Source organism: Thunnus maccoyii, chromosome 6 (assembly GCF_910596095.1).
Source record: "Thunnus maccoyii chromosome 6, fThuMac1.1, whole genome shotgun sequence".
NCBI classification, from domain to species: Eukaryota; Metazoa; Chordata; class Actinopteri; order Scombriformes; family Scombridae; genus Thunnus; species Thunnus maccoyii.
In genome coordinates this window covers 34,784,140-34,799,421 of record NC_056538.1, presented here as the reverse complement: position 1 = coordinate 34,799,421, position 15,282 = coordinate 34,784,140, and the positions used below count along the sequence as shown (strand labels likewise).

At 38.3% G+C, this 15,282-nt stretch overlaps 1 protein-coding gene across 1 annotated transcript in view; it reads left to right on the top strand.

Annotated features, from left to right (window-relative positions):
- The first annotated feature begins 4,884 nt into the window (after positions 1-4,884).
- Positions 4,885-15,282, top strand: part of arrb1 (arrestin, beta 1) — a 28,764-nt gene continuing 18,366 nt past the window's right edge. The window contains exon 1 of the mRNA XM_042414873.1: positions 4,885-5,168. Coding sequence (XP_042270807.1) covers positions 5,149-5,168 — 20 coding nt within the window. The 5' untranslated portion in view covers positions 4,885-5,148. The remainder of the gene's footprint in view (positions 5,169-15,282) is intronic.

The window sequence follows — 15,282 nt, the reverse complement described above, 5'->3', positions numbered from 1 at the left end:
GTTTACTTCCTGATTGGGTCTCATCAGTCATGACGTGTGCTTCCCTGATTGGTCAACAGCCTTGACGACCGGTGGTTGATCCAACATGGACGACCAGTCACAGCCGCCGCTGATCATCAGAGTGACGCAGTTTTCTACTTTGAGGATGAAGAGTAAAGTCATCATGTATAACTTGATGACAATAAACTCATCCAAAGATTGTTTTGATTCAAAACTCTGATGTGAGACTGATGAAGAGGAGAACAGCTGATTCGTCAATTCATCGATCAACAGAAAATTAATCAAATAATGATAATGTTTATCTGCTCAGAGCTGCTGGACGTGAGAATCTGAAGCTTCTATGAATCATATTTGACATTAAATTTAATATTTTGATCAGACGAAACACGAAGTCAAACAGACAAAATGATTGATTGATTAAGAAACTATGTTTTGTTGCAGCTCTGATCAATAATCATATTTTTATTTTTCAAGATGAGAATCTGATGAAGATGAGGTTTGTTTCTCAGAGATGAAGAGCGAACGATCACATGTTCGTATATTTTATTAAACTGTGTTTGGATGAAGATGAAACTATTTTAATAGATTTAAACTGTATCATTATGAGTTTTAATTCATTTTAATACATTTAATTTTGCACATTAACTGAACACCAGTGATGTTATTTTACCAGTTTGATATTTTATCATCATTTCTATTTTTAGTCCTTTAAAGCAGCAACGTCTCGCCGTCGAAGCTTCATGAATAAAAAGTGTTTTTAGTCCTCGAGTCACTTTCAGCACATTATTATTATTATTATTATTATTATTGATATAAACTGAAACACATTAAACTATAAATGTGTTGAAAGTGACAGGAAGTTGTTTCCTGATGAAGCTCGTTAATAATCACAGAAACAAACTTTAAAAAAGGGAAACTTCCTGAAAGGGACACAGCTGGTTGGTCAGCTGGTTGGTCAGCTGGTTGGTCACATGATGTTTTTATAGTTTCGATAGTTTAGAGAGACGAGCGCTCACTCTGACAACAACCTGAAAGTTAACGAGGCAACAACAGAAGATTGATTTACTGTCCTGATCGTCTGAGACACAAGAAACCAACTTCATGTTCATTCTGACAAATTAAAAACTGAAACTATAAAACAGAAACGAGTTTGTTTGTTTTCTGTTTTTTGAGCTTTGAGTCGGCTTGTTTTCCTCTTGATGCTGTTTCTGCTTCCTGTTATTTATTTGATTTTTTTACATTATTTCTTTACTTTTGCTTCGTGTCGACTCAGTTTGAACCTTTTTTCTGAGGTTTTCATGTTGGAAGATCTTTAGTTTCTCGTGTTTGTTCCTGAGCTCAGAGACAAACGGCTGCTTCAGCAGTCCAACAGTAACGTTCCAGACAGATTCAGTACTTATATGTCAGAAATATGCACACTAACAATCACTGGATTAAAACTGATGCAGCCAGTTTCACTGTTCTTATTATTTAGCCAAACTAAAGCTCGTTATAATCTGCTCTGCTCTTTTTAAATAAATACATGTCACAGTTTGTTTTGATTGTTCATAAGTTGTGTATCTGTTGAATGTCAAATGCACAACGTTCTGCACCAGAAACAATAAATCTGTGACGTTTTTAGCTGCAGCTGGTTGTGTAACAGCAGCAGACTCGTTGCTGTATCACTCGTTAACCCAGTGACTGTTAGTGTGTGAAGGTTTGATTGATTCGTTTAATTTTCAGGGTAATTTCCAGGTATTTAACAGTAAATTTTTAGGACATTTATAGAAAGTTTGGTGCACTGAGGTACAAATTATAAGAAAAAAACCAGAATAAAGTGATAAAGTGGTTGGTTTAGTTGGTAAGTGCCCCTCGTTATATTTGGGTTCATACATAGTTGTTAATTTAGAAAAGCTCTTAATAAATTAAACTCTTTACAACTGACAGAAAATAATCAGTTTTCAGTGTGAAGTTTAGAAACTAAACCTGATATCAGCTGCTGTGTGACTGTCGACAGGAAATCTGCTCATAATGCTAAAAACAGAACTACACACTGAAAACTAAGTCTTTTTTAAGTCTAATTTATGAAGAAGTTTTGCAAACAACAACAATGTATGAACCCAAATATAATGAATTAGTATTTACTGACTAAACCAACTATAGTTGGTACCAAACTGCATCCTCTAAATGTCCTAAAAATTACCCATAAAATACCTGCAAATTACTCTGAACATTCACAGGAAGGAGCTGCAACATGAAGCATTACAGAAGATATATATGATATATGATAAATTATATATTTTCTCTTTTTAAACTTATCCAGTAAAGATGCAAATAAAACAAAACATAAAGTAAAACATTAGTCAGCAACAAAGTCGGTTTAGTGAATTAATGATTAATAATATATAATTAATAATTAATAAAACAGCACTTTAATGTTTTTGTTCTGCTTCCATTATCAGAATGATAATAAATCTGAATGTTTTATTTGCTAAATAAATGTTGTTGAGTGCAGCAGTTTGTCTCTGAGCTGATGATGATGATGATGATGATGATGATGATGATGATGATGAAGAAAAGGGTTTTTAATATCTCTCTAATGTTTACAACCTGCTGCTGGTGATCTTTGTGTCTTTCTCACCAATAAACTGGTTTCTGACCTGAACTCGTCTCCTCGGTCGTTTCTGCTCTCGGGCGCTTTGTTGTTGTTGTTTTTTTTTCTTTCATGACAAACTGTCGAAGTCGAGTTTTAAAAATACGAGGTGATGATGAGGAGACGAAGCTTCGGCGCCGCAGGCCGTCTCACACTCAGGTCATTAATAAGGAAACAGGAAGCAGCTGCTGCCTCTGAACTGCAACACACATGGTAACCAGCAGCTGAACTACACAGAAAAACCTTTATAATCATAAAATATGAGTTTCAGTAGAACATCTGCATCGCTGTTATCTTCACATCTATACCGACTCGTCTTACAGAAGATCTCAGACACAAACTGTATATTAACATTTATCACATGATTCACTCTGTAACCCACCAACTCAACTTAACGCTTTATTTCACATGTCCCTTAATTTTATACTAAGTAGTAATTTGCAGGTATTTAATGGTTCATTTTAGGACATTTTACAGACAGATTGGTGCAAACTAAAGAAAAATCTAACAAGGGTTAAGTTGGTTTAGTCAGTAAATGCCCACTCACACAAAAACTAAAACTAGACGCTGGAAACTGAGTTAAAGAATTATGAAGAGTCGCCCCCTTTTCTAAAAAATGTCCTAAAATTTTACCATTAAATACCTGAAAATGACTCCAGTTCCAGGACATTTGTATGAAATTAAAGGAGCTGTAAAATAAAGCGTTACCTGTCTGTCTTATCTTTGATATTTAACTCTTAAAGGAATAAATGACTTTTCTCTCAGATATACATAAATATGAGGTGGTCGTAGTGTTTTTTAGTGTATTACTCTGCCTGAGAGGTAAAACTCAGGGCAGCAGAGAGGAACGCTGCCACCAGGTGGCAGTGAATCAAAATGTTTCATAATATCTTGTTTTTCATTTATCTGTTTAAATACGACAGTAAATATGTGAAATAAATTAAACACTATGAATCTTTATGGAGTCCTGAGAGTGCCAACACAAGCATTACAATGTTTAATTACTCTTTTATTAATCAATGAATACATGAAAAAATCTCTTATAAATTACTCAATGCTTTGAAAAACAAAGTTTAAAAAAGTGAATATTTGACAATAATTTCCTGTAAAATCAAATAAATCGTAAAATGTAATTGATAAATTAGTTAAATAAGTTAAACTAATTAATTGATAATTATTCAAAAGAATTTAAAATATTAACCTTACGTCACTTCTTAATATGTGTCTCTCAGTCATATTCCATCCCATAATTTATCATCCGCTTTAACCAAAAAATGGCGGCAGCTGAGCTGTGATTGGCCGAAGTCAGCTGGAATATGATACGTAGACACAACTCATAATAAAATACACATAAAGTAATAAAAAATGTAATGTAATGTAACAATGTGTCTATGATGTAATAATATAATTCTGCATAATATAAATGGCGTGTAATGTATTAAGTGTGTATAATGTAATATATTTAATAAAACATTTATAAAACTGATAATGTAATAATTTATCTATAATATTATAAAAATGGTTAAAAACTTCATGCATTATTATAAAAACTGTAATAACTCAGCACAAATTGTAATAACAAATTAAAATCTAATGCTGTCAGGTTTAGTCTGCATTTGATATATTTCACCATCACTTATATTTACACGTATAGAGTTCAAATGAAAACCACATACAACGATCGCAGATTGTTACTTTTTGTGTGTTTTGTCTGGTATTCTGAAATAAAGTTAAAAATATAAACAGCTTGTGAATGTTTGTGTTTATTGAGCTCAGCTGGTCCCATGAAGCACACGTTAACATCATGTTAGCATTATACATACAGGTTTTGTGTTTATTAATATAATTTGCATTGAAATATGACAGAAAATGTGTTCTGACATTTAAAAATAAATGTAAAAGTTATTTTTATTTCACATAATTTTTTATTGAATTTGTCGGTATTAATACTCCGTACAGATGTTTTAAACTGAGGTTTTTTACTCCTGGTTCCGGAAACTGATGTCTGGACTTAAAATATAAATGATGGACAGAAGGATGGAGGTCAGAGTCCAGCTGTGACATTAAAGTCACGGACAGAAATAAAGATTGTCCTCTGGGCTCCTTTTGTTTTAACACGTTTCACTGCGAATGAGTCTGACAGGGAGGGAGAGGAGGAGGAGGAGGAGGAGGGGGAGTTAAAGAGGAAGAAGAGGAGGAGTGGAGTCAGAATGAGTTTGACAGGGGAGAGAGAGAGAGAGAGAGGAGGGGGAATTAAAGAGGAGGAAGAGGAGGAGTGGAGTCAGTCAGTCGTTCGGTTGGTCGGAGCTCAGATGGAGGTTTTTCCTCCCGCTGAGGAGAATCTGACGGCATGACGACGACTTCCTGAGAGAGAGAGAGAGAGAGAGAGAGAGAGAGAGAGAGAGAGAGAACACACATCCTCCGTTCAGTTTCCACGGTGACGGCATCCTTCCATCCTCCTCCATCCTCCTCCATCATCTCTGTCCTGCTGCTGTCGGCTCGTCGGCGTCGTCAGGATGGGAGATAAAGGAACCAGGTGAGATTCAACGATGCGTCTGTTCGCTGCTCAGATACAGAACGGCCTCCGGTTCTGCAGAGAACCTTTATTCACGGTGTGTGTGTGTGTATGTGTGTGTGTATGTGTATGTGTGAGTGCGTGCATGCGTGCATGCGTGTGTGTGTGCGTGCATGCGTGCGTGCGTGTGTGCGTGCGTGCATGCGTGCGTGTGTGTGTGTGTGCGTGTGTGTACCAGATATTCCTCATGTTATGGGGACTCGCCTCCCTTATGGGGACAAAAAGCAAAAGTCCCCTTAATGTAAATCACTGATTCTAGGATGAAGACCTGGTTTAAAGTTCAGGTTAGTTTAGGGTTACGTTGAGGGTAGTTTAGGGTTATGTTAAGGTTAGTTTAGGGTTATGTTAGGGTTATGTTAAGGTTATGTTAGGGTTATGTTAAGGTTAGTTTAGGGTTATGTTAAGGTTAGTTTAGGGTTATGTTAGGGTTATGTTAAGGTAATGTTAGGGTTATGTTAAGGTTAGTTTAGGGTTATGTTAGGGTTATGTTAAGGTTATGTTAGGGTTATGTTAAGGTTAGTTTAGGGTTATGTTAGGGTTATGTTAAGGTTAGTTTAGGGTTATGTTAGGATTATGTTAAGGTTAGTTTAGGGTCATGTTAAGGTTAGTTTAGGGTTATGTTAAGGTTAGGGTAAGTAATGTAAGTTAAATGATGAAAACATGACTGTGTGTGTGTGAGAGACACTAAACAAGCCAACAAACAAGCAAAACTAAAAGTTTTGCTTGTTTGTTGGCTTTTTAGCTTTTATTTTGACAGTCCAGATAGACAGGAAGCTTGGAGACAGAGGTGGGGGGGGTGGGGTGGGGGGGGGGGGGGAAACCTGTGAAGATGTGTGTGCCTCAGATCAGATCAGATGTTGTCGTTTGTTGTCAGGTTGTTTTATTCTGGCAGACAGGAAACAAACTAAATTAATGAAATCAAAGTGTAAACATCCAGAAGGATGGGATGTGAATATTCTGAGTCACTGAGCGTCTGGAACAAACTGTTTGTTTTCTATGAACTGACGTCTGTAGAAACTGAGCAGCGGCTGATAGAAACGTGACTGTTTGGTTTATTTTCTCTGAGAGGTTTGATGATGATTTGATGAGCAGCTGAAGTTACAGCTGGAACATGTTTCTCCAGGCTGAACATAAACAAGCTCTTCCCCAAATAAACCTCCGGATCTGTGCTTTGATCATGTGACTCCAGAGCGACACGTAGCAGCGTCTCTATCAGCAGGACGACATCATCACACATCACTGTTAATCAATAATGATGATTGATGATGTGACGGCGCTGTGGTTCGGCTCTGGTTGGGTTTGTTGATCAGTTTGTTAATATCAGAGAAACATGTGGTGGGTAAAAGTTACTACTTCCTTAAAGTTAGACCACATTCGTCGTCATGGCAACAATAATAACATCTGGGGCAACTGACACCATGACGTCAGCGTGTTCAGTTTAAAGCTCCGCCTCCTGACAGGAAACGTCCTGCATCGACCAATCAGCTTGTTTGGTTTTTATTCGCAGTTTCAGTTTGTGCTTTAAAAACCTGAGCAGGAAATCTAAATGATGACGAACATCAGATCTGTGTGGAGCGATGATGAGGAGACTGTAACCTTCCTCACATCAACACATGAAACTAACAGAAACGTCGTATCTCCGTCATGTTTAACATCGTCTGAGCTTCGCCTGTCGCTCCTTTAACGACGTCGTCTCGTTGTTTCTTCTTCTTCTTCTGCGACGGTTTATCTGCTGATATTCACACGACGGCGGCGGATGAAGCAAACGCTGCGTTTGACAATTGATTCGGTTAAAATATGAGCTGCGTTTGGAGGGAAACGTTCACTCTGCTGGACTGTAGTTCCCGCATCACGCCACCAGGACGCCACCAGGACGCCGGATCGTTACGTCCGTCAATCGTTTCCAGATGAATCCAAATTCTTTGTCAATCAGCACAAAAACATTTTGATCAAAATTCATCTGCAGCATCAACATCAACATGCAGCCACATGTGAGCTGACGTCATGTTTGATTGATTGTTTGATTGATTGATTGATTGATTGATTATTTTTAATTTTAAACATGTTAAAATAACAAAATAAAATATATCAGCAGCGAAACAAAACAAATAAACAAATAATAATCATTCAATGTTTGAAAAGTGCGTAAGATGAAGAACTTTTCTAGTTCTGCCACTTTTTTATACTTTTTCAATCAAATCAAAGCCAAAAAACATTGAAAACAACACAAGAGGATAAATAACTCGCATAGAAACAACAAACAAACAAAAACAACACAAGTCAAACAGACAAACTACCAAATTATATTATTGCACCAGTCCGTTCAATCTTATTTCTAACAGTCGTTCTATAGATTTACTCTCTTTGTTTTGTTTCCGTCATTGTTGGATGCTGTTTGTTAACTGAACCAGGTCCTGAAATGTTCCTGCATTTAGTTTGATGAAGAGTTTGTAGGTTTGTTGTTTCTCTCTGATGGTTTTTAACCCTGTTGAAGGATGAAGTCTGGATCTGTGTTTGTGTTCACACAGTGAAAGAAGAAAGTTAAGTTTGAGTTTATTTGAATCAAAGCAACTCTTCAGTTCCTGTTCCGCATCGTTTACACCTTTAACAGCGACTCGGTCTGCTGGAAATCACACTAAACAAACGTAATCTCTGCTGGGATCACGTTCACAGTGCTCTGATAGGTCAGAGGTCAGAGGTCAGAGGTCACGTCGTGTCTTGAGTTTCAAGCCTTTTTTGCTCAGCATCAAGTTTCCTTCAGAACGTTTCCGTTGTTGCAGTTTAGTTGTATATAAATGTGTTGAAAGAACAGCAGTTAAAACGTCCTTATAAGGTATTAAAGTGTTCAACTTCCTGAATGTGGTCTCTGTCCTGCTGTAACAGGAAGTTCATCCAAACCTGAGTCTGCTTCATCCGTCACTGTCTGCCGCTCATCAGAGTCCAGCCTGCGTTCATTTAATTAATAATTATCGTTATAATACCGACTAAATATTAAACAGTCGGTCGTATCGTCATGCTTTCATACTGCGACAGGTTTGATGGTGAAACAGGTTTTTTTAAATGTAACATGTTGAACCTGATTACAACTGAACGAAGGATCGAAACCAGATCAGAGACCTGATGTGAGTCCAGAATCCGGACTCGACTCGATCAGCGGCGTGTTCACGATGGAAAAATGATCAAATCAAGTGAAACGTCGGAGCTGAACAGGAAGAAGAGAAACAGCTGCAGGAAAACGTCACACAACAAAACTGACAGTTTGATGACATCATTTCCTGTTAACACGAGTAATAAACAAAGAACTGTAACGGATGAAGATCAGTTCATACTGTGGTGACTAATAATCATCAATAAGTCGTTAAAGATAACTAAAGAAAGCTAACAGGCGGTTTGATTTCATCTGAGCTCAAACTTCTCTTCCAGTTATCTTCTGCATTTAATTTGTTTTTATGTTATAAAACGTCGCCTCACTGTTGTGTTCAGTCGTCATCTCGTGGTTTCGTGGCTCAGTTTGACCTGCTGACACTCAAATAAAGACGTTTGGAACTTTTAGTTTAACTTTAGTTGAGTTGTTGTGGTTCCACAGTGAACCTCATTCAGACACAGAACATGGATATTTGTCCTGTGTGGTTGTGTGTTTTCAGGCTGAATGAGCTCAGTGTTGCTGTCAGCAGAATATTAATGAGCTCAGTGTGATCGGTCCGACATACAGAGCAGCTGAAGACGTTTTCTCTGCACGTCTTTAAAGAGACAAAAACATCCAAACGCTTTTCTGTCCTGACGCACAAAACCTCCGTCAAGAAGTTCAGCTGTCGATGAGGACGAATGTCCAGCGAGTTCATGAAGACGTTTGTGTGTCTGCAGCTCAAAATCACACCGAGATGAAAATGTTTTTATGCTTCTTATTGGCTAAAAACAGACTATCAGGCTGTAACCACCTCATGTTTTAGATTGGTCATATTTATTATAAAGTTTTTACAGCCAGTAGGTTGTAAGTAAAGTTGTTTCTGTTATAATGTGTTTGTGTATTTTATGATCACATATCTGATGAATTCTGATATACACACACATGTTTTTGTGTTTGTGGTTAAACGAAGGTTAGAGAAACCTCATGAAGACGAGCATAGAGGAAACAGACAGCTGATGATGATCACGTCAACACCCCCTTTATGTGTTTATTTCTTTGGGAAATTTCTCTTATTTCCTTAATTGCTTAATATCTGTATTTACTTAACAAACCAGATTAGAGAGTTTGTTTCCTGGAGCTTCATCAGCTGTTCATGAGTGTTTCTGACTGAAACTAAATACAAACGAACCTTTGAAAACAAGAGCAATATTAATTAATGAATAAAAACTAAATGATAAAGTGAAAGATGGATGAGAAACCAGAGTTTGCTGTTGTATAAACAGATGATGAATGAATATAGTAAAACACAACCGTAATAATATAATAACTACTGAATGTCCTTATATCAGCTTGTAACTACATTTATAAACTAAATCTGTCACATTTGGCGGCTCTAACTGAGAGTTTAGTTTATTACTTTTGATTGGACAGATTTACACGTAAAGTCTTTATTGGCTCAAACACTCCTGAAGCTTTAACGATGTAACCTGATTTATAAACTGCTGCGACTCAGTTCAGCTGTAAAAAACTGATCCAACATTTCCTCATTTCAATCTAAACTCACTTTGGATCCTTTTTAAATCCAAACAGGGGATTTAACAAGCTGCACTACGTAACCGTAAATGTGTCATCTGATCTGTAAAAATACTGCCTGAGACTCATCCGTGACTCTGGTGGAATAAAAATCGAGTCGAGGTTAAAAGTTTAGCTCAGAAACTCCCATCCTGTGCAGAGTGACGTCTGTATTTCCAACAACAATACCAGGAAACACAAAAAGCTTCTATTGTTGAATGTGTAGAAAACCCTCCGTGTTGTGCTCGGGTGTCGGTTTGAATCTCTTTGCTGTAGTTTTGTTGTCAGGGGAGTCTTCAAGCAGCGAGCTGACACAACAATCAGATATTGATCAGTCAGTTAGTGTCAGAGCGTCCTGATCGATCAGATGAAGAGAGTCTGAACAGAGAAGCTCTGCAGACTTCATTTATTGACGTGACAACGTTGCTTTAACATTTTCAAGAAGGAACAAATGAAAGTGTGAATATTCAGGATTTTATTACAGCAACCAGAGAACATTTAGGAAACGTTCTGCTGACGTTTGAAGAGAATATAAATGATTTCTGGGAATGTTACAGAAGAGAAAGTGTTCAATATTTACATTACAAGAGGCTCAAATTTTAAGCTCATAAAATATGTGAATTTCTCACATGTGAAATGATGTTGGTCCAGTGGAAACCAGGTATCTCCAGATGTATTGATCTGTACTTTTTCAAATCAATGTAAGCATCAAGTGTTCTTTATGAATGGAGATGGAGGAGGAACTATATTAGATTATCTGAACAATGCAGCATCACAATTATTACATTATCATTAAAAGTTGATGTTTTTGTGACAGTGACAGAATGTGATAAATGTGATTTTTAAGCAAAAATTCCAAACAATGTCTTGTTTAAGGTTCTCAAATGTGAATATTTGCTATTTTTGCTCGTCTTAACATTTTAGTAAACTGAGTATTTTGTGGTTTTGGACTGCTGGTCGGCCGACATCACTTGGGCCATTTTTACTGTTTTCTGAAGTTTTACAGGCCAAATGATTACTTGAGAAAATTTGATTTATGTGGGAGTTAAAGGACATATCCTGATCAAAGATAACTCCCAGATTCCTTACGGTGGTGCTGGAGGCCAGGGTAATGCCATCCAGAGTAGCTTTATCATTAGATAATGTGTTTCTAAGGTGTTTAGGGCCAAACACAATAACTTCAGTTTTATCTGAGTTTAATAGTAGAAAACTGCAGGTCATCCAGGTCTTTATGTCGTTAAGGCATGCTTGGAGTTTGTTTAACTGATTGGTTTCATCAGGCTTCATTGATAAATATAATTGAGTATCATCTGCGTAACAATGGAAATTTATGGAGTGTTTCCTAATAATATTACCTAAAGGAAGCATATATAAGGTGAATAGAATTGGTCCAAGTACAGAACCTTGTGGAACTCCGTGTCTAACTTTTGCCTTCACGGAGGATTCATCATTAACATGTACAAACTGAAATCGGTCTGATAAATAGGACTTAAACCAGCTTAATGCAGTTCCTTTAATGCCAATTAAATGTTCCAGTCTCTGCAAAAGGATTTGATGGTCAATTGTGTCGAATGCAGCACTAAGATCTAACAGGACAAGTATAGAGACAAATCCTTTGTCCGATGCAGTTAGGAGGTCATTAGTGACTTTCACCAGTGCTGTCTCTGTGCTATGATGCCTCTAAATCCTGACTGAAAATCCTCAAATAAACTATTGTTATGTAGAAAGTCACATAACTGATTAGAGACTGCTTTCTCAAGGATCTTGGATAGAAATGGAAGGTTAGATATAGGTCTATAATTGGCTAAAACACCTGAATCAAGAGTAGGCTTCTTAAGAAGAGGTTTAATTACAGCTACTTTAAAGGACTGTGGTACATAGCCTGTTACTAAAGACAGATTGATCATATCTAGTAAAGAAGTGCTCACTAAGGGTAAGACTTCCTTAAGCAGCCTAGTTGGGATGGGGTCTAAGAGACAGGTTGATGGTTTAGCTGAACAAATCATTGAAGTTAGTTCAGACAAGTCTACTGGAGAAAAACAGTCCAAATATATGTCAGGATTTACAGCTGTTTCTAAGGTTCCTGTGTTTGGGGAGAGAACGGTGCCTGTTGAGGGCAGGAGGTGGTTAATTTTGTCTCTAATAGTTAGAATTTTATCATTAAAGAAGCTCATAAAGTCATTACTACTGAGAGCTATAGGAATACATGGATCAGTAGAGTTATGACTCTTTGTCAGCCTGGCCAAAGTGCTGAAAAGGAACCTAGGGCAGTTTTTATTCTCTTCTATTAATGCTGAGTAATAGGCAGCTCTGGCATTACAGAGGGCCTTCCTATATGTTTTAAGACTATCTTGCCAGACTAAGCGACATTCTTCTACTTTGGTGGAACGCCAAATCCTTTCATATTTTCACGATGTTTGCTTTAATTTGCGGGTTTGGGAGTTAAACCATGGAGCTAACCTCTTATGTTTTATTATCTTCCTTTTAAAGGGGGCGATGGAGTTGAGTGTTTGTCTTAGTGAGCCTGCAGCACTATCAACAAGATTATCAGTTTGGGAGGAACTAAAGTTAACATAAGAGTCCTCTGTAGTATTGAGACATGGCAGTGAATTCAGTACTGACGGAACTGCTTCCTTAAATTTATCTACAACACTATCAGAGAGACATCTAGTGAGGACATTTTTGTCTAATGGTGTGTAATCCAGTAATAGGAATTCAAAAGTTATTGAGTAATGATCTGATAAAATAGGATTTTGTGGAAAAACTATTAAATGTTCAATTTCGATGCCATAAGTCAGAACAAGGTGGAGGGTGTGGTTAAGACAGTGAGTGGGATTATTTACACACTGAGAGAAGCCAATTGAGTCTAATAATGAGATAAATGCAGTGCTGAGACTGTCACTATCAACGTCCACATGAATATTAAAATCACCTACTATAATTACTTTATCTGTACTAAGGACTAAGTTTGATAAAAACTCTGAGAATTCAGATAGGAATTCAGAGTACGGACCAGGAGGACGGTTCACTATAACACATAGAACTGGCTGTAAAGTTTTCCAGGTTGGCTGAGAGACTAAGAACAAGACTTTCTAATGAGTTATAACGAAGTTCAGGTCTAGAGTTGATAATGAGGCTGTGACTCCTCCTCCTCGGCCAGTGTCTGGAGGAATGTGAGTATTAATATGACTGGGAGGACTGGATTCATTTAGACTGACATGTTCTTCATGACACAGCCAGGTTTCAGTAAGACAATCAATCAATATGATGATCTGAGATTAAATCGTTTACTAATACGGCTTTAAGTGATAGTGATGTAATGTTTAAGATACCTGATTGAATTCTCCTATATTGTTGTACTATTGCAGTGGTGGTGTTAAGTTTTAGATTGTTATGAATGACTCTACTTTTGTTTACTTTAGATTTAATTGATTTAAGTGGTCGGGGGACAGATGCAGTCTCTATGTGGTTTTGGGGACAGACACGGTCTCTATGTGGTTTTGGGGACAGACGCGGTCTCTATGTGGTTTCGGGGACAGACACAGTCTCTATGTGGTTTCGGGGACAGACGCGGCCTCTATGTGGTTTCGGGGACAGACGCGGCCTCTATGTGGTTTCGGGGACAGACACGGCCTCTATGTGGTTTTGGGGACAGACGCGGTCTCTATGTGGTTTCGGGGACAGACACAGTCTCTATGTGGTTTCGGGGACAGACGCGGCCTCTATGTGGTTTCGGGGACAGACACAGCCTCTATGTGGTTTTGGGGACAGACACAGTCTCTATGTGGTTTCGGGGACAGACGCGGCCTCTATGTGGTTTTGGGGACAGACGCGGTCTCTATGTGGTTTTGGGACAGACGCGGTCTCTATGTGGTTTTGGGGACAGACGCGGTCTCTATGTGGTTTTGGGGACAGACGCGGCCTCTATGTGGTTTTGGGGACAGACGCGGCCTCTATGTGGTTACGGGGACAGACGCGGCCTCTATGTGGTTTTGGGGGACAGACACAGTCTCTATGTGGTTTTGGGGACAGACGCGGTCTCTATGTGGTTTTGGGACAGACACAGTCTCTATGTGGTTTTGGGGACAGACACAGTCTCTATGTGGTTTTGGGTGGGTAACTGCTCTAATGGAAGCGCAGAGAAGCGTGTAGGACTGCAGCTCTGCTTCCTGGTCTCAGCTCTGGGTTGTCATGGTTTTGGTCTACTAATAAAATCAGCCATATTTCTATGAAGCCCACATGGTTTGCTGGACGCCACCTCGACAGCCAGCGGTTGAATGATGACATGCGGCTATACATGACATCACTGGTCAGATCAGGCAGCGGTCCAGAGGAAACTACAGAGTCCAACATTGTCTTCGCATATGTTCAGACTGACTCAACATTGATTCTAGTGACCTCTGATTGGTGTAATCGGGAGTCGTTACCGCTCACATGAATAACAATCGTCTCATATTTACGTTTATCCTTAACCAGCAGTTTTAAATTAGATTCAGTGTCAACATTTCACTACTATTGAAATGTAGAGATGTTTGATCATCAGTATATCATCTCTCTGCTGCTGCTGTTCTATCTGAATGAATCTTTAATCATGTTTACAGTCTTCCTCTCAGTCGCAGCATCTCCTCCATCAGAGTCCTCTTAGTGAAGCTTCCACTATCTTTGTCTTTTCTCACAAAAGGTCTGAAAAAACTAGATTATTGGGAGCTGCAACCAAGGATTATTTTTAGTTTTTAATCTGTTTACTTTTTTAAATGTATTTGGTCTGTAAAATATCAGAAAATGGTGTTTCAGAGAGTCCTCAGATGTCCAAAACCAAAAGATATTCAGTTTACAATAGAGCAGAAAATCTGAGATACTGGGTGTTTGGAGTTTGAGTTCATCATGTCTTAAAGTGACCGAAATGCACATTAAGTCTGGTTTAATTGTCACAGAGTCGTTGCACAGTTGATGGTTTATGTTTATTTGCAGCAGCTCAGTTTGATTTGGGATTTCAGATTGCAGAGCTGCTCTGTGTTCAAATTTAATTGGCCTAATTGCAGAGATGATGGTGAGTAGGTAATCGCATGCTGAGCAGGCTCCCAGGAGTCCTGGTGGTTTCCAGTAAAACGGCGTCCTGATGCTGCTGATTGATGAAGGTCCATCCAGGAGGAAGCTGAAAGCTAATGGAGCCGCAGCAGCTAATTTATGACAACATTAACACAGAGAGGAGGAGGATGTTAATAACGTCAGGCAGCACTAAACACGGCCAGAACGACAGGAAGCTGCTGCTGATGGTGATGGTGATGATAGTAATGACTGACAGCAGATCTTCCTCAGAGAACATCTGAACCAAATGTTTGAGCTTGTTTATGTTTAGCTTTGTGAGGACTTCGA